We start from the raw sequence: 19,544 nt of genomic DNA, 5'->3' as shown, positions 1-19,544 counted from the left end.
AATACAGTATATACTACACATAGCATATGAAATGTGTGCTAATTGGCTCTTTGTTCTCAGGAAGCCTTCGGTCAACAGTAGGTGATTAGCATTTAAATTTGGGGGGGATAGTCAAAAGTTATATACAGATTTTCCACTGTGCAGCGGGGGTGGGGTTCAGCACCCCTAACCCCAGTGTTGTTGAAGGGCCATTGTATTTACAAGGTGACATTAAGTAAAAAATTTTCCACCCAAAATTGTTCGGTATGATTGCAAATATGTGAAAACATATGTTTATTTTTAAAACAAACACTACTTGGATGTTTGTTTGTTTTGGTCTCTATACTTAGTGTTATGACACATGTTACCTCAGGTCATCTCCCAGCTGCCCAGTGGAGTAGTATTTGTCCCTTTTACAGATGAGAAAACAGAGGGTCAGAGTTGTTCAGTGAAACCTCCCAGCCAGGAAGTCAGAACCACAACTTGAACTCCAGGCTTAACGCCCTCTCTACTGTATCATGCTGGGATCAAGATTAGTGAAGGGGCTGTCGGTAATACTACTTCTTCTAGACTTTCTCTTCTGTTGTCATTATTAGAGATTTCTAAAGGAAGGGTTGGCAGCTCATTTGAGGGTGAGGATGAGGGAGATGTTTATGGTGCAACTCGTCAAATGCTTTGCTCTCTTCTCCAGGATGACATGGAAGCATACCGGACCCAGAACCGCTTCCTCAACTCCGAGATCCACCAGGTCACAAAGATCTGGAGAAGGGTGGCTGAAAAGGAAAGGGCCCTCCTGATGAAGGTAAGAGGCAGAGTCCATCTCCATGCCCAGCCACCCTTCGGGCCCTCACCTTCTTGCCCCATATCACTCTGTCCTTATCACCTGCTCTACCTCTGGACTGTGCCCTTTACGAGCTGCCTTTCCAGCCTCAGGCATCTGTGCTCTGATTGCTGCTTCTGATCACAGAAATGCAGAGGAGGAGGCAGGCAGTCATCTCTGCACCTCCCCTACCGGCTAGAGTAACTTCCAGAGGATTCAAAGGGCTGCCACTCTTCCCCTCCCCCCTTCATTTCTCTTTTTTTCCCTCCTGTTTGGGAGCCAGATATTAAAGACTAGATATTCCAAAACAGCTTCATATATGGGGAAATTAGAAAGTGTCCGTGCACATCCAGGGAAAGACTCAGAAAAGACTTGAGAGCTTAAGTTTACATCTTAGGCTACCCTTGGCACAGAGACAGCCTATAACAATCAAAAAACAAAAATTTTTCTCAAATTGGGAGAATCTGATTTCTAGTGTTCAGATGTCCAGTTTTCAACAAAAAAATCTCAGGGGATACAAAGATACATGAAAGTGTGGTCCATTTGAAGGAAAAACATAAATCAGTAGAAAACTGCCCCTGAAAAAGATGTGGTACTGGGTAATACTAGACAAAGACTTTAAAACAATTGTCTTAAAGATGCTCAAAGAACTAAAGGAAGATGTGGAGAGTCAAGAAAGCAATGTATGAACAAAATTGAAATATCAAAGAGTTACAAAACCTAGAAACCCCCCCTCAAAAACTTCTGGAGCTGAAAAGTACAATAACTGAAATGAAAGATTCACCAGAGGGATTCAAAGGCAGATTCAAGCAGGCAGAAGGAATCAGTGGACTTGAAGATAGGACAGTGGAAATTATTCAGTCTGAGAAACAGAAAGAAAAAAGCTTGAAGAAAAGTGAACAGAGCCTAAGTGATCTGTGAGACCCCATTAAGCAGAACAACATACCCATTATAGTATGGTTGTCCCAGAAAGAGAAGAGAGAGAAAGGGGCAGAGAGAATATGAGAAGAAATAAAGGCCGAAAACGTCCCAAATTTGATGAAGACATAAATAAAAACAACCAAGAAGCTCAACAAACTTGGAGTAAGATGAACTTGAAGAACTAGAAAAAGAAGAACTAAACCCAAAGCTAGCTGATGGAAGGAAACAATAAAGATCAGAGCAGAAATCAATGAAATAGATAACAGAAAAATAATAGAAAATCAATGAAACCAAAGTTGATTTTTTGAAAAGATAATCAAAACTGACAAACCTTGAGCTAGGTGGACTAAGGAAAAAAAGAGAAAGGACTCAAAATCAGAAATGAAAGGGGCACATTACTACTGATTCTGCAGAATAAAAAGGATTATAAGAGTACTATGAACAGGGGCACCTGGGTGGCTCAGTCAGTTAAGCGTCTGCCTTCAGCTCAGTCACGATCCCAGGGTCTTGGGATCGAGCCCTGTGTCAGGCTCCCTGCTTAGTGAGAGCCTGCTTCTCCCTCTCCCTCTGCCTGCTGCTCTGCCTACCTGTGCTCTCTCTCTCTCTGTCAAATAAATAAAAAATTTTTTTTTTTTAAAAAGAGTACTATGAGCGGGGCGCCTGGGTGGCTCAGTCGTTAAGCGTCTGCCTTCGGCTTAGGTCATGATCCCAGGGTCCTGGGATCGAGCCCCGCATCGGGCTCCCTGCTCTGCGGGAAGCCTGCTTCTCCCTCTCCCACTCTCCCTGCTTGTGTTCCCTCTCTCGCTGTGTCTCTCTCTGTCAAATAAATAAATAAAATCTTTAAAAAAAAAAAAAAAAGAGTACTATGAGCAATTGTATACCAACAAATTGGATCACCAGATGAAATGGATAAATCCCTAGAAACACAAAGCCTGCCAAGACTAAATCATGAAGAAATAAAAATCTGAATAAACCTATAACTAGTAAGGAGACTGAATTAGCAATCAGAAATCTCTCAACAAAGAAAAGCCCTGGACCTGAAGGCTTTACTGGTGAATTCAACTGAACATTTAAAGAAGAACTAACAAGAGGCCTTCTCAGACTTTTCAAGGAGGGTGCATGCAGACTAGTGAGGGATTCAAACACAATCAAGCTGCAGTTGGGCACACAGGATTCTTTGGGGCCCAAAGAGAGGAAGAAAGTCAGGGAGGGCTTCCTAGTGGGGGTACCTTCTTCAGCTGAGTTGTGAAAGTGAGTTAGTGTTATCCAGGCAAACAGAGTAGAGAAAGGCCTTCCAAGAAAAGAGATGGCATGGTCAAGACCTGTGGACCAAGAGGTGGGGGAAGGTGGGGAGGGAGATGTGAGGCTGGAGGGGAGGAACCTTGGGACATTCTCTGCGGAAACTGGGAGTTGTAGAAGGGTTTTGAGTGGCGAGGCCCTCAGTCAGACTTATGTTTTGAGAAAGCTGGGGGCTCGGTGGGCTTGTGGAGGTGGACCGGGGAGCACAGAGACTTGGGAGTCTGTAGCAGAAATGCCTGAGAGTACTGGGAGGGGACTTGGGAAGGTGGCAGAGGGACGTAGATGTGGGAGCCAGCTGGAGAGGGAGGAGAGCAGGCTCACCCGATGGCCTGGAGTTGGTGCTCAGCCAATGTTTGGAGAGTGCAGCATAATGGCAGCCTTGGCCAGGCGGCTTGCACTCTTCCACCCCAGGATGAGACAGGAGCCAGGCTGGCCCAGAGGGCACGGCGATTCGCTGAGGCTGATTCTTTCTGTCCAGCTTCCACAGAAGGAGAGTGGGCCCAGGAAAATTACCGGACTTGCTCAGCACACCCGGTTTATGGAAAGAGAAATACAGAAGTTCAAGACAGGGGCAGGGAGTACACAGGAAGGACACCGGTGGGAGAGAGGCGGTGTGTCAAAGGAATAGAAAGAGCCGATATTGCAGAGGCAGAGGCACAGGGGCAGTGGCCAAAGCTATGTGGCCATCTCCTGGGCACTGCTCAGTGTTACCATCCACAGAGAACTGCTCTAGGCCAGGTGCCCTGGGAGGGCCTTTACACACATCTGCTCATCTAATCCCCACCAGACTCCTGGGGCAGACTCTCTATTATTTCCATTATTTAGATGAAGAAGCTAAGGCACAGGGAGGCTAAGTAACTTGCTGTAGGTCCCCCAGCCAGCAGTGGCTGAAGCAGGATGGGACTTGCAGTCCCCAGCAAGAACGTGCACTGCCCGTGCCCACCTCTCCCCTCTTTCTTCTGAATCCGGCTGCAGCCCTGGGCCTGGCTTTCTTGCCTGGCTCTCTTGCCTGGAGCCTCTTTTACCTTGCTATAAACCCTTGGGTTCAGGGCCCATCTCCTTTCCCTTAGATGACGGGCTGGGGGTGGGAAGGGGATGGGAGATGAGGCTGGAGGAGGACTTTGCTGCCTATAGCTGTTCAGGCCTCTGGGGGGGAGGGGGGCGGCAAACCCAAGCAGGTGGCCTGACAGCCCCACCCCTCCCTCCACAGTGTGCCTACCTCCAAGCCAAGAACTGCCAGGTGGAGAGCAAGTACCTGGCCGGGCTGCGGAGGCTACAGGAGGCCTCGGGGGGTGAGGCCACTGAGTGCTCAGAGCTGCTGAGGCAGCTCATCCAGGAGGCGCTGCAGTGGGAAGCCGGGGAGGCCTCAGCCGATGGCGTGGAGCTGAGCCCCATCAGGTGAGCCCAACAGCCAGTGAGGGTGGGTCTTGGTCTGCACGACCTGAAGGTCCCAGCCGCCCTGGTGCTGGCTCCTGCTGACCGCGTACAAGCACTGCACGTCCCTTACTTTCTCGTATCTTCAGACAAACGAGCATGTGCTTGGGATGAACCCCATATTACAGTTGAGGTGATGCAGGCTCAGAGGAGGCCGTCCCTTGCCCAAGGCCACACAGCGTATTCATGCAGCTGACCTGGGTCTGCCTCCAGAGCTCCATTTTTTTCACTTCCCCAGGCTGCCTCCCCAAGGTGTTTGTCAGAGGGAGGAGGAGGGGAGAAAGCCAGCTGCCTTCCCTGAGCCAAGTCCTTGCTGAGCACAGTGAACATGGGCAGTTAAATATAACAGAAGGGGCTGTGGCTTGGGTCCAAAGGCCCCTGGAGGCTGGGTGGCCAAGGGGAAGGAGCCCAGGCTTTGGAGCCAGACTGGGCTCTCTCACTATGTGACCTTGGACAAGTCACTTTACCTTTCTGGGCCACGTATTAGCCTCCGTCAGATGTGGGCTAAGATCCCTGCTTTGCAGGATCAGTAGGACTAAATGAGACAGCACATGCAGAACACACAGTAAGGGCAAATAACTGTGGAATCAGTAAAAGGCCATCTGGACTGGACCTCTGGTTCTCCCATCTTGCTTGTCATTGATGCTGCCTGCTCCCCATCCAGCCTTGGGCTTACTCTCTGCCCAGGTGGGATTCTATATTGGCAATGCCGACTGCTTGAGCCTAAGGCTTCATGGAGTAATAAGAGGGTCCTTTATATTTGCACTGAACACACTTACTATGCACTTACGAGGCACCAGGCACTGTCTAGGCCCCCAGCATTTTACAACAGAGGAGGTCAATGGGTCTTCATGAGGCAGAGCAGGAATTCTTCTACCCATTGTGAAGAAGAGCAAACTGCGGTTCAGAGAACTGACGTGACCTGCCCAAAGCTGCATGACTAACCCACGGTGAAACCCAGGCAGGAACCTTGCCTGGGGTCCCCCCTCCCCCTCCCTGCCCTGCCCCTTATCCAGGGAAGGGCTCTGCAACATGCTGCTAACATAGGCTTTTGCTGGCAGTGAGTATGATGAGTATGGCTTCCTGACGGTGCCCAACTTCGAGATGGAAGACCTGAAGCTGCTGGCCAAGATCCAGGCACTAGAGGTGCACTCCCACCACCTGCTGGCCCATGAGGCCGTGGAGCGGCCGCTGCGGGAGCGCTGGGCTGCCCTGGGTGATCTTGCACCCTCGGTCGAGCTCAAGCAGCTGCTGCGGGCAGGTGTGCCCCGAGAGCACCGGCCGCGTGTCTGGAGGTGGCTGACCCACCTCCGCGTCCGGCATCTGCAGAGCCCCGGCCACTACCAGGAGCTGCTGAACCGGGGCCAGGTCCGCGAGCATCCTGCCGCCCGCCAGATTGAGCTGGACCTGAACCGTACCTTCCCCAACAACAAGCACTTCACCTGTCCCACCTCCAGCTTCCCCGACAAGCTACGCCGGGTGCTGCTGGCCTTTTCCTGGCAGAATCCCACCATTGGCTACTGCCAGGGCCTGAACAGGTAAGCATCAGAGCCCTAGTGAGGGCACAAGGTTCTTTAGAGCCTCCCGAGAACCTAGAGAGGTGAGTCCAGGAGGCTTGATTCCCACCATACAGATGGGGACAACATGGACATGTTCAAGATGGGGACGGGACAGGTTCAAGATTGGGGGGGGACCTCCTCATGCTGTGTTCTCTCTTTTGACTTGTGCTCAGTACCACTCATACAGAGACCCTGGTGAATGGCCCCCTGGAATTTTGTAGTGCAATTTTGAGATAAACCTCAGCTCACATATTGCAGAACTGCCTGGGTCCAGGATCATTTACTTTAAACAAAACCCATTCAAGGGAGCCCAAGAAAAAGAGAATTGGTAAATGCCGCAATAGAGGTTCATAAAGGCCAGGAAACGAAAATAGAGGACAAGACCAGATGGTCATTAGAAACCAAGGCATCTCCTCTCTCCAGCAGGGACGCAGCACTACACAACCCCAGGGGTGCCATGGGGTCAAGTCCCTGAGGCTGGGCAGCACCACGGTCCTGCTCTGCAGCCCCCTATGGGGCCGCGCCATCCCTGGCCTCTCTCGTTCTACATGTCTGCTTCCTTTTCTCAGCAGACTAGCCTCTGTCCATCGTCATTCCTTGGACATTTGGGGCCCTCGAGGCTGTCAGAATGGAGACCTCAGTCCCTGAGTCTGGAGCCTTTTCAGCAAATCTTCCCACTTGTTGACACCCTCATGTCCCAGGCAGAAATTCCCAAAGGAAGGAATGTGACTGGCCCAGCCTGGATTCATTTCTGCTTCTGGTCTAATAGCAGGATGGAGGGGACTGGGGGTGGAGGTGAGATGGGGTGACCTGCTAGGGCTACCCCCTCCACTACCTCAGGACTCTCATGGATGCCCCCCAGCTATCTCGATAGAGGTTACATAATTTCAGATAGTCCCCAAAGCAAGTTTTGACTCACTTAAATTTAAATACACATATACTCAAGCAAAATTTACATAAGACATTCTGCTCTCTCCCCCCAGTAGGTGGTGTGTGAAATTTATTTAACACAGAATAAGCATTCAGGGAGTCCCTACTCAAATTTGAATGATTCCTAAGGGTAGAGATTTTTGATACTGACTTCCAGCCTAAATTGGGTGAAACTGAGCATATATACATGTTCAGTTACTGGAAATTCAGAGTAAAACTACAGCACAGCTAATATAAGGGGGGCACAAGGGGAAATCCTGTAGCGGGAAGGGTCTTGAGATAAACCTCCCAAAAGGAAAGAAGCTTCTCCCTGTGTGGAAAAAGGCAGCACAAAGGCTGTGGAGGAATATGTAGGAAAAACAGACGGAGAGAGGGGGGGTGACACCCAGGAGTATTTCTTTAACTCTTTCTCTGAATGCTTTTTTCTTGCTTTCTTTCTTTTTTTTTTTTACTGATAATTGATGTTTAGGCAAATATTCATATTATTGCTTAAAATCGAAAGTTACTTATAATGGGAAGAGCCCCTTCACATGTGGAGAGTGGGGCCCTTCAACCCCACCCTGCGGGCCCCTTTCAGTTGTCTGAGCGCCGCCATCTAGTGGCAGCCGGTAGAACTGCGTGCATGGTGTCAAGACAGACCCTGCTTCGGTGCAACAAATCAGCCTGTTTAGGGGTGACAGATATCATAGTAATGATACAGTGCTAATTTAGGGCAAAAGCTTTAAAGCGAATTCTCTTTAAAATATAAGGGGAGTGCATTAGGAGTAGCTGTTTCTTTCCCATATCACCACGCTACCTCCTTTGCAGACCCACTTGAGCCTGAATGCCTTAGGTTGGAGGCTGGCTGTAGCCCGGAGCAGTTGGTAAGCCCTAGTTGGTACCAGCAAACTCTCACTACTGACCTTGCAATGTGTGCAAAAATCTACACTGGTGCCGGCAGCCAGCTCCTGGACCAAGCACGTCCTGAGGCTCCAGCGGGATAGGGTAGGGTCAAGAGAACACCAGGCTGGACTTTGGGAACCCTGGGTTCTGTCTCCACTCTGCCACCAACTGAACGTGTGACCCTGAGCAAGTGACTTCTGCTTTCCAGGACTCGGTCTTCCTATCTGCAATAAGTTTATCTAGACCAGGGTTGACAAGTAGGAAGCACCTGCCTGGAGCCTTGTCTTGTGAGTTTCTGAGGCAGCCTCCAGAGTCAGTGGGAAAGAGCACAATGATTAATTAGTTATGTCTGCCCTGGATATAGACAAAGGGAATGTTGTCATGATTCACTAGTTATGTCTGCCCTGGCATAGGCAAAAGAGAGTGGTGGCCAGTGTTTCACACATTTGCTATCCCTGAACTAAATGACCTCAGAAGACCCCCTTCCCCAGCTTTGAGAGGGGAGAGCTTCCTATTTCCCAAGAGACCTGTGACTCTTCCTTTCATCCACTCAGCTCAGACCCAGGAGAGTTTGTACAAATATTTTAGAGTGGAAAGAAATTCCTTCCCAATCTACTGGGGAGAGAAAAGGGGTTTCTTTTTTCTTCTTTAAACAGTGTGAACCTCAGAAGAGGTTGGAGATCATGAATCCAGACTAGTAAGAGCCCAGAGAAGGATAAATAGCTGGACAATGAAATGTGTTCTTTAAGCCCATCAAGAGTGTGAGGCTTCACAATACTATAAGGTGGCATCTCCCTAAGGGTGTTCAGTGGGTGCACTGTACAAAAGGGGCTCCATAACTCCACTGGACAGCCTTGGGTTAGAGTCACTGCAGAATTTCTGCACAGGCTTTTAGTAAGTAAATTCTGCAGTCACTGTTTTGTCACTGCAGAATTTCTCAGAGGCTTTTAGTAAGATGTTGTGTATCATCAGCCTCCAAAAGGGGGCTAGAGGGGTGCCTGGGTGGCTCAGTCGTGAGGCGTCTGCCTTCGGCTCAGGTCATGGTCCCAGGGTCCCGGGATCGAGCCCCGCATCGGGCTCCCTGCTCCGCGGGAAGCCTGCTTCTCCCTCTCCCACTCCCCCTGCTTGTGTTCCCTCTCTCGCTGTGTCTCTCTCTGTCAAATAAATAAATAAAATCTTTAAAAAAAATAAATAAAAGGGGGCTAGAGTATGTAGCATTTCCCAAACATTTTTGTATTTGGGACCTTGTGTTCACCTAGCATCTTTAGAGACCACTGCATTTTGGGAAATGTATTCCTGGATTGACAGGGGGTGAGACCTGCCAGGAAAGATAGGAGAAGTAGAGAAAACAATACTTCTTCTAGGCCGACATCCCTACTCAACACTGTGGGTTTTTTCCTTTCTTACCAGGATCTCATTAGAGCCTCGTGATAACTTTGGGGGGAGTTCAGGAAGCAAAGGGGAGAAAGAATTCTGTGTAGTGAGCACCTGCTGTATGCCAGATAGTTAGCAAGGCGCTGTAGGTCTGTCTTCTCGCTCAAAATGCCACACAGCCCTGGGAGGTGGAGATTGTTAATCCCACTTCACAGATGATGAAAGTAAGGCTCAGAGAGGTTAGCACACTTGTCAAGGTCTCAAAGCCTGTGGATATTAAGATGAGGATAGCTAACATTCATTAAACACTCACTACATGTCAGGTACTGTGCTGGGCATTTATCTTGTGTTAACTTCATTCATCCTCATAATTGTCCTGTGATTATTATGAGGAGGTTGAGCCACAGAGAAGTTTAGGAACTTGCCCAGGATCATCCAGCCAGGAAGCAGCAGATCCAGAATTCATACCTGGGCAACGGACCCCCAGAGCCCTTCCCTAGAGACTCAGTTCTCCCCATTGCTCAGAAATCTCCTCTGTAGTCCTCCCCCAAAGCATGTTCATCTCACCCCAGGTGCCGGAACACTAGCCTGGTTTTAGGGAGTAGGGTTGGGAGCCAGGGATCTACCTCTGCCACCCTCTGCCTGGCTGCAGCTTCTACACCTCACCCCAGGCCTCCTTTCCTCCCATTCCAGACTGGCGGCCATCGCTCTGCTGGTCCTGGAGGAGGAGGAGAGTGCCTTCTGGTGTCTGGTGGCCATTGTGGAGACCATCATGCCGGCTGATTACTACAGCAAGACACTGACATCATCCCAGGTGAGCAGGGCAAGGACGGACGGGACTTAGGGGCCATGCAGGGTGGTGCCCCTTGAGTGGTTCCTTCAAGCCAGTGAATCTCAGAAGAATCAGGACGCTCTCAGGCCTCCATTTCTCCCTCTGTACAAGGGGCCAGTAACCTCTCCCTGGGACTCCTGGGAAGTTCTGGTGAGCTGATGGCCTTTAGAGTTGTGGGGGCCCTGCCCCTGGGGTAGATTGTTGTTATTCCAGTGGTGACACTATGTCATGAGAAATGGTTGGGGGGGGTTGTTTGGTTGGTTGGTTGGTTTTGGTTTTGTTCTTTTCAGAAATGGTTTCTTGGGGAGGGAAGGAGAAGAAAATCTAGAATCTCTTGCTTTTTGCCAGTAAAGAATTTCAAAACAGAGGTCAGGTGGGTGGAAGTGGGACTCAGGGTGGGAGGTGGGGACGAGTCTTCGCACAAGCTGGTCACGGCCTCCGGAGAAGCACAGCTGCCTGCACCCTCACCGCCTCGCCCCCCTCTCCCTCTGAGCCCCGGCCAGCCCTAGAGTCAGGCGCAGCTAGTCCAGAGCCCACCTCTCCCCCAGCCAGCTGCCTGGCCTTGCGGCATCCCCTCTCTGAACCTCTGGTTTGTCTGCTTTGGGATGGGAGCACTTCTGCTTGGGCTTGATGACAGATGTACACGCAAAACCATTTCTGACCTCCCATCTCCTCTCTTGCTTCACCCCTCATCCGGCTCCTGGTGCATCCGCGCTGTCTGCTTTATGCAGAGAGGCCATCTGGAGGGGACTTTCTCACTTCCCACCACAAACCTATCAAGTCATTTCCTGCCCACCCACTCTGTTCCTCTCCTTTCCTATCATGCCCAACACGAGAGAGATTGCCCAACACTGATGCCTCCTGTGGGACACCCACCTGGGCGGGGAGGTCAGCAGACAAGTGGGTGTCCCATGTGAAGGAGGGAGGTCAGGGCCGGAGATCAAGACTGAGGAGTCGTCAGGGAATAGGTGATGAGTCAGGAAGGGTGGCCCAATCTCACAGTGGCTCAAGGGGCGGCTCATTTTTCCCAGAGAATGACAAAGCTGAAGTCCCCTTAAGCTCTCTGCTCTGCCATCCCTCACATATTGCTGTCAGCCCCCTGCTCATGGTCACAGGACAGCCATACCACCTCCTGCACTGTGGCCGTGGTCGAGGCTGGAAGAAGCAGAGGGTGCAAGGCAGGGGCTGGCTCCGCCTCCCACAGCTCTCCCGCCCAGCAGGTGCTGCTTACACCTTATTGGTCAGAACTGTGTCACATGGCACCCCCTCACTGCAAGGCAGGCTGGGAAATGTTCCATATTTTATTGTCATGCTTTAACATCCCTGAAACTGAGGTGTGTTGTAAAAACAGTGTATTGTTGTGGGGTTGTTGGAGGTTTTTTTCCTCATTTTTAATATAGAAAATTTTGAATGTACAAAAAATAGAGAAAATAGTATATGAACCTCCATGTATCTATCGCCCAGTTTGAATTATCAACACAGGCACCCAACTGCTGTTCCATCTCTATCCCACCCACTCCTCCTGCTTTGGTGATCTTGAAATAAATCCCAGACATCACGTCAGTAAATCTGTGACTCCTTCAGCAGGTTCGGTGACATCTTAGGTTCAATGAGTTACCCTCGGTCTTGAGCTGGATGCACTGAGCAGCTTTTATGTCAGGTCCAAAGTGGATATAGAGAAGTGGCCATGGTGTCGGCGGATACAAGTTGAACTCCTGCTTGGCTTCAGGTTCAGGAGGACAAATGGGCCAAAACACCACTGGCTAAGAACTTAGCCTACAGAGGCCTCCACACCAGAGCCCAGTGCTCCAGCCCAGAAGACTGCTGGCCTGTGCTGTCTCCTGGCCATGGGAGGCTTTGGCTCCTCCAGGCACTCCGTGCTCCCCGGGGCCAGGGGTGGGGGGGTTGGGGGTTGACTCCGGGACTGTGTGTGGACGGGCTGGGTGGGAAGGGCAGGCACGGAGGGAGGCAGCCCCTTCTCTAGGGTGGTGGCTAACAAGCCCTCTCTCCCTGGCTCCCAGGTGGACCAGCGGGTGCTCCAGGACCTCCTCTTGGAGAAGCTGCCCAGGTTGATGGCTCACCTGGGGCACCACCGTGTGGATCTCTCCTTCATCACCTTCAACTGGTTCCTCGTGGTCTTTGCAGACAGTCTCATCAGCAACATCCTTCTCCGGGTCTGGGACGCCTTCCTCTATGAGGGTACCAAGGTAGGGCACCATCAGGGGTGAGCAGGACAGTCCTGAGCAAGGCCCTGCAGCCCTCTGGGTCTCGCTTCTGCCCCTGGAGAATGGGAAGACAGTGCTCCCCTGTCAGGGCTTTGAGGACCTCTCATGGGAGCATGGTTTGTAAACTGAAGTGCTTTGCACATGTGAGGAGAAGGGTGGTTCTGCCTCTGAAGATGTGTCTTAAAGTTGGGGGGATTTCCTTTCCCTAGGGAAGAGGCATGACTGTGATCCAGGAAGCCCATCCCTATTCCCTCCGCTGCCCATCCAGTCACCTGGACCCCTGCTTCTCTTCTTCCTGTTTGGACTGAGCCCCATACTGGGAGGCTGGCACATGGGTGTGTGGTCCCCCTTTGCCCCTTGCCTTTCTAGGAGACCCTGGGCAGACCTCCCTGTGACCTCCACCCCAGTTTCCCATGGTGGTTGATAACGTACCACAGTTTGCAGAGCACCTTCGGATCTGTTATTCCATTTGATTCCTACTGATGCCTCATGTAAACAGTATTACCTCCATTAGGTCCAACATGGTAGCACCTCACCCAGGGCCCCGGGACAAGTGAGGACAGAGCCAGAACTCAGTCCCCATGCCCAGGTTCCACACTGTGCTCCCTCCCCCTGGGGTTTCCCTCTCTGCCTCTGCCCCTCGGCCTCCCCACACGCAAGCTGTCAACCTCTGCAGCCTGTCCTGGGGGCATCAGGGAGTCCAACACCAAACCTGCCGAAGGATTCACAGATTTCCTGACGTGTTGTCTGGGATTTATTTCAAGATCACCAAAGCAGGAGGAGTGGGTGGGATAGAGATGGAACAGCAGTTGGGTGCCTGTGGGGGTTTTCCTCCCCCTGGGGATTACCTGCCCTGGCCCCCCGTGCCCCACCTGAGCCCCCACTTTGCCCCCCAGGTGGTATTCCGCTATGCCTTGGCCATTTTCAAGTACAATGAGGAGGCGATCCTGAGACTGCAGGATGGCCTGGAGATCTACCAGTACCTGCGCTTCTTCACCAAGACCATTTGCAACAGCCAGTGAGAACCCACTTCTGCCCCTACCCTGCCTGGCCAGCACTCCCACCACCCACACATGCCCCAGGACACATAGCAGAGGATAGGCAGGTGTTTGCTGAGTGGAGATTTGTCAGTGATGCTGATCCTCCATTACAGCTTAGAAATCTTTAGGGACATTCCACTGCCCCAGTGGTCTATCTGCCCCTTACCGTGGTATTCAAGGCCCCTATGCAATTTTGTTTCTTTCCCACCTTTTCCTGCCCCTAACACCCATGCCCTGTCGTCCTGCCAAATAATTATTTGAGTTCCTAGCTCAACACCAACCTCTGGGATTTTGGCCTTGCAGTTTCTTCTACTTAGAATGCCTCCCTGTCACCTCCACCACTGCCATCTTTGCCTGGCCAACCCTACTCATTCTTCAAAACTCCGCTCACATGTCACCTCTTCCAAGAAGCCTTCCATGATAAACCTTTCCTTACGGAGTTAGAGCTCCCATAGCCCTAAGCTTCTTCCTGCCTCAGTATACATCACTTTGGGTGGAAGTTGTCTTCTTATTCACTGTTTCCTTCCTGGAAGGTGAGCTGCCCATGGGCAGGGGCCAGGGCCTCAGCCACATGGACAGAATGAATGGCAGGGTGCCCCGGAAGGCGCAGTGAATGTAGACCCAGTGGGGCCCTGGCTTTGGGCTAACTGTGCTCTCCCCCCAGGAAGCTGATGAACATCGCCTTCAACGACATGAATCCCTTCCCTATGAAGCAGCTGCGGCAGCTGCGGACGGCCCACCGGGAGCGGCTGCAGGCTGAGCTGCATGAGCTGGAGCAGCTGAAGGCTGAGTACTTGGAGACTCGGAACTCCCAAGGCCCAGCGGTGCCAGAGGGTTGCACCAGTGAGGACGAGGGGGAGGGGGATGCCTGACTTGGCCACCTGCCCTCCCCAAAGCCCTTTCTCCCCTTTGGCTGTCAGGCCCCCGGGAGGATGGCCGTGGAACAGTGGTCCAGCCAGTGAGCCACAGCACTGCGTGTCACTGGGCAAGTCCCTTCCCCTCTCTGGGCCTCAGTCTCCCCATCAGAACATTGTCTGCTGTGAAGCCCTTGTTTGGGACTCATAAGCACATACCCAGGGATGCCACCCCTTTCTCACTTCTCCCACAGAGCACTTTAGCACACAGACAAGCAAGAATGCTGGCTTATTGGGTAACCTGAACATTCTTTAAGTTTTATCTGTATAAAACAATGTAAATATTGGAAATAGTTGACAGGCTTTGGAACTTGAATGATTCCCAGTAACCAGCTCCTTCTGGGTGGGCCCAGGGCTCCGGGGTGTACCATCACCGGGGCCTTCCCAGCCTGGGACATCCCTGGGTTCTGCTTCTGTGGGCGTCTCTGCAGGGCCTGCCGCCCTCCTGGTTTCCTGAGGAGCGAGGGCCCTGTGCATTTGGGGTGTGTCTTCCTGGGCCACAGCACCTCTCCAGCGCTGGTTCTGCTTCCGTCCCAGGCCCAGCTCCCATCTACTGAGGCCTGTTTCCTGAGCCTTGCACCTATGCCCGCCTTTCCATTCACAGCCCGTTTGGGGGAAGGGGTTCCGAGGAAAAGCCCTGCCCACACCAAGAGAGCCCTGGGTCAGGCGCCCGACGCCTGATCTCACTCTGCCAGCCTCACGGGCCCAGGCAAGAAGAGTCCCCTCCTCTCTGAAAAATGGGCGGCTGGAGGGTGAGGAAAAGGTGGTGAGAGGGACAAAGCTACAGCCTGTCGCCAAGTCAGGGCCGGCTCTTCTGGCACCCACTGTGTGCAGGAGCTCAGTTTCAGTTCTTCTGCGCTCTTCTGGGCCCTTCCTCAGCAGTCAGAGCCACCCGCCCCCGCGCCCCCAAACGCAGGGGGTCAAGGCTGCGTAAGTGATTTTGGTCGCTCATTTCTCAGCGAGCCCTTGACTGTCGGTATAGGCTCACGCTGGGTAGTCTCTGGTAGGCAGGACGAGGGGTGCGGGATTCAGGCACGGAGACTTCCCGCTCTGATCTGAGGTTCCTGTCCAGGGCTGGGAAGGAAGCCACACCTGTCACTGGGGACTGGCCTGCTCGCCCACGAGTGTGAACTCTGAGGGGTTGGCACCCCAGGCACCCAGTTCCCCGACAATGTGCCCCCTACACAGCTCTGGGGAAGAGACGTGCAGAGTTCTTTCCTCCCACGTGACAGGGGCTGCTGGCTGGCCCCAGGGCCCCGGGTCTGCCGTGAGCACCCCACATAGGGTCTTGACGACCTTCCTCATTTTTGCCAAACTTACATCTGCTGAGATCCTTTCACCACTAAATGGCATCTGTGAGGCGTGATGGTGGCCTGCGGGGGTCCTAGCTGCACCCCCAACAGGCTGGGTGCTGCACCCCTAAGGGCATCATTGAGGAGACAAGGGGGCCAGCCTCCTGGAGCTCCCAGGAGGGCTAAAGGACAGGACGCTGGTGCCTGGCACAAAGTGAAGCACCACCACCGGCCGGGAGTGGCCTTTTTATGGAGAAAAGTCACCCAGAGGGCTTCGAAAAGGCCCAAGGCTCCAGGACAGATGAGGGAGCTGGACCTTCAGCTCCAGCCTTGAAATTCAAATTCCCTCCTCAGCAAAAAATAAACAATCCCAGATCAGACAGAGGCTGTCAAGATACATGACACCCCCCTCTCCCTTCTTCCCTTCCTATCTCTCCCCTGCTTCCTCTCCTCGTCCTGCTTCTTTCCTCTCTTTCCTCCCTCTCCTCCTTCCCTCATCCTTCCCCTCCTCCTCCTGCCCGTTCTCCTCACCCTTCTTCCTTTCTCCCTCTTCCCTCTTCCTCATCTCCCCTCCCCACCCCCAGGCTGAGAAGAAGCTCTGCCCACAGCTCGGTGCCTCCACCTTGCCCCTCCTGGACTAGGGGAAGGGGTGGTGCTTTGCCATTGACCCAGCAATGTAACCTCTGCTTTGTACCTGGCTGCACCACAGAATCACCTAAGCAGCTTTTAAAGAATATCGGTGCTGTGTGCCACACAGAGCCTGTTGTGGGGCATGGGCATTCTGATACACCAGGAGGGTTGGAGACCACAGGACTGACCCTGGTCTGGCTTCCTCCAGCCCTGGAATGAAATGCTGGAGCTGGAGCCAGGAATGAGAATGGCCTGTCCTAGAGCACTGCTCACTCCACGCCGCGCTCAATTTAGAAACAAGAAGATGAAGCCTCAGAGAGGTTAACTAACTTGCCCAAAGCCACACAGCCGCTGAGTGGTTAAGCCATGCTTAAGCCTTAGAAATGCTAACGATAAGACCAGGGAGGGTTCATTCCAGCTCACCTCAACTTCTCAGGAGCCTAAAACACCAAAGGATCCAGGGGAAAGAACAAGCCTGGCCTATAGCTTCCTGAGTGATGTAGGGCCCCATGGGAGAGCTCCCAGCAAAGGAAAATAGAAGAACCATCCACCTGACAGGGAGGCTGTAACAGGGACTGATGGAAGTGGGGGTGTCACACCTCAAGAAGGTCTGTAGCTGCTGCTGCCTCCCCTCCCTCCCCCTTCTTCCCCAAAGGCGTTGGGGGCCCACCCCTGGTGTCAGATTCCTGGCCCTGCACCACAGCTGTTGCCCCCCATCCCTAGGGGCTGCTGCCTTCTAGGGCTGGAGGATCTGATCCCTCACAGCCCCACCCTCCTACCCCAGGGGATGGGACCTCTCAGCTCAAAGCGTCTCTCTCTCTCTCAGACACTGGGCCCCCAGCAAGCTGCCATCCCTGCTGCACTGGATAGGGGAGGGGACAGGAGTTGCCCAGGGAACCTCCCTGGGGCAATATCCCCAAGAATAAAGGGACTCCTCAAAGGAGGAGGAAGGACCTGGAGGGAAGACTCCCCCATCTCCGCCCCAAAGTGGGAGGTGCACACTGACTTCTACAGAATGCCTGTACTTGGCTAACGTCCCCCACGCTCCGAACCTCACCCCCCAGGCACTGCCGTTCCCTCATTCTTAGTTCAGTCTCCCAGCGCACGGCCATATTGCCCAGAAAGCTCCATGTTGGGCAGGTAGATGAAGAATTTGCCACCCTTTCTCGAACACATTCTGGTCCTGCACAAGGCATTGGCCCACACGTGGCAGATTAAACAAAGCTGGCCATGTTGACACATAGGGAAGGAAGGGGATGGTGGTTTCCTGGCCTGTCCCAATCAACCAAGACCCAATATAAGATGCTGGCAGATGGGCCCAACTTTGAGGCCACACCGATTTTGTGGTTTTCTAACTAGGGACCCCTGGGCAGGTCATCCCTGCTCTGGCCTCAGAATGTGTGCAATTCATAGGATGGTTGGGGGGGGGTGGACCGGTATTAGGAGGAGAGATTAGGGTCCTTGTTCTAATCTCAAAAGGACCTTCCTCAAAAGGATCAGGATTAGGAGGAGAGATTAGGGTCCTTGTTCTAATCTCCCCCCCACACACACACAGGTGTACAGGCATGCACATATGCAGCATCCCCAGAAAGGGTCCTGGATTGTGTCTACTGCAGAGGCCTCCAGTGACCGACCTCCCAATAGTCCATATACCCATGGACCCCAGAGGTCCCTGCCAAACCCGTCTTTTCCCAACACAGTCCCAGCCACCCACCACCATGGTGCAGGGGGGCAAAGATGCAGACACAAGGCTGAGAAGGCACATCCTCGGGGCATGTAGGAAGGCTTCCTGGGGAGGTGATGAACCTGGAAGGAAGGACACCTTGGTTTAGAAAGACGGAGATGCTGTAGGAAGAGACTTCCTGGCAGAGCAGAGCATGTGCACAAAGGCACAGAGGTGCGAGTGTGTGGGGGTTGGGGGGACACACCCAAGATACTGGCCCAAGCCCTAGGTGAATTAGGGCATTCAGATGCCTTAGCCTTGGAAAGGTGGTGGTGTCCACCCCCAGGAGTAATTAAAAATAAAGGCAATATTGAGCCATAAGTATAAGGAACTCCCACAACATTCTGATTTCTCCATATGCTTTTCTGAAACATCAAATATCCGACTCATGTTGATATCTGAAGCTCAAATTCAGTCTGAGCAGTGTGTGTGTGGGGGGGTGGTGAAGGGGGCTTTGAAGGCCACACACTGTGGGGATGGAGAGTGGGGAGCGGACTCTGAGTGGGGAGTGGCCCAGTGAACAGTGAATGAGTTGCAGGCTTGGCCCTGGCTATTCTTTCCAAGGAGATACTCAAGAGCCCCCACTTACTTAGTCACTCTAAGTCTCAATCTTCTAACCTGTAAAATGGGGGTAATAATAGCAGCTAAATAAAAGGGCCACTAGAATTAAATGAAATAATATATGTGAAGTACATAGTATGCTCTGTTATTCACTCAAAATTGAGCTGGCTAGTGTTCTAGGTGCTCTGAGATACACAACTGAACAAAACAAAGAGCTCTTCTCAAGAGGGGTGGTGTGGTGAAGTGGCTCGGAGCTTGGGCTTGGGAGCCGTGCTGCTTGGGGTTGATGACTAGCTGTGTGATCTTAAGCGAGGTGCTTAAACTGTGTGTGCCTCAGCTTTCTTATTTGTAAAATACGTAATAGTGTAACCTCACAGGCTTGTGTGACGGTAAAGTGAGTTAATGCATTTAAGGTGCCTAGAACAGTGCCTGGCCCACTAAGTGTGAGGTGGTAGTTTTATTAAAAGGAGGGGCCTCCGCATCTCCTCCCATTGCCTAGTGTGCTCAGGACCCCAGAGCCGGCGAGACCGGGCGGCAGCGCCCCCTCCTGGCTGCCGAGAGAACGGAGTCCTCCCGTTACTGAGCCGCCCTCCCTGCTCTTTTCCTCCCCGCCGACTAGAAGCCTCAAGAATTTGTCTACCAGCCGGGTTTACCAGGCGCCACCCCCGTGGTGGGCTCTGCGCGCGCACTTTGCCGGGCCGGTAAATTAAGTCGTCTCCTCTAATTCTCAAACGGCTCTCGGACGCAGAAACAGTTACTGTTTCCATTTCGCCAAGGGGGAAACGGAGGCTCGGGAGGTCGAGTTCCTTGCCCCGTGGCACGCAGCGAGGGAGCGGCGGGTCCGCCTGTCCCCAGCCTCCGCTCGGTCGCCGGGCAGCCCGCCCCAATCACTGCCGCGTGTGCGCGCCGGTGTGCGCGCCTGTTCTGTGCGCGTGCGCGCGCCCGGAGACGGGTCCCAGGGGCCAGGAGCGCGGTCGGGAGGGTGGGGAAGGAGGGGGGCCCCTCGGACCCGGGGCGCGCGGGCGGGGCTCGTGCCCGGCCCCAGCCCCAGCCCCGCCCATCGGCCCCGCCCTCCCGGCTGCGGGGCGGGGAGGAGGCGGCGGCCCTGCGCGCGGGCACTCGGCTGGCG

At 52.9% G+C, this 19,544-nt stretch overlaps 1 protein-coding gene across 2 annotated transcripts in view; it reads left to right on the top strand.

Moving 5' to 3' along the window:
• Nucleotides 1–14,621, top strand: part of TBC1D2 (TBC1 domain family member 2) — a 51,502-nt gene extending 36,881 nt beyond the window's left edge. Inside the window, exons 7-13 of one of the 2 annotated variants that reach the window (XM_044920518.1) lie at nucleotides 671–781; nucleotides 4,230–4,417; nucleotides 5,515–5,991; nucleotides 9,892–10,012; nucleotides 12,052–12,237; nucleotides 13,185–13,273; nucleotides 13,960–14,621. In XM_044920518.1, the coding sequence (XP_044776453.1) occupies nucleotides 671–781; nucleotides 4,230–4,417; nucleotides 5,515–5,991; nucleotides 9,892–10,012; nucleotides 12,052–12,237; nucleotides 13,185–13,273; nucleotides 13,960–14,167 (1,380 nt within the window). In that variant the 3' untranslated portion in view covers nucleotides 14,168–14,621. Of the gene's footprint in view, nucleotides 1–670; nucleotides 782–4,229; nucleotides 4,418–5,514; nucleotides 5,992–9,891; nucleotides 10,013–12,051; nucleotides 12,238–13,151; nucleotides 13,274–13,959 lie in introns of both variants that reach the window. The other variant, XM_021691336.1, reaches the window with a different exon arrangement.
• The last annotated feature ends 4,923 nt before the right edge of the window (nucleotides 14,622–19,544 follow it).

This window comes from Neomonachus schauinslandi, chromosome 13, assembly GCF_002201575.2.
Source record: "Neomonachus schauinslandi chromosome 13, ASM220157v2, whole genome shotgun sequence".
Lineage (NCBI taxonomy): Eukaryota > Metazoa > Chordata > Mammalia > Carnivora > Phocidae > Neomonachus > Neomonachus schauinslandi.
The sequence above is the reverse complement of the archived record's forward strand: the minus strand, read 5'-3'. Positions and strand labels throughout refer to the sequence as shown.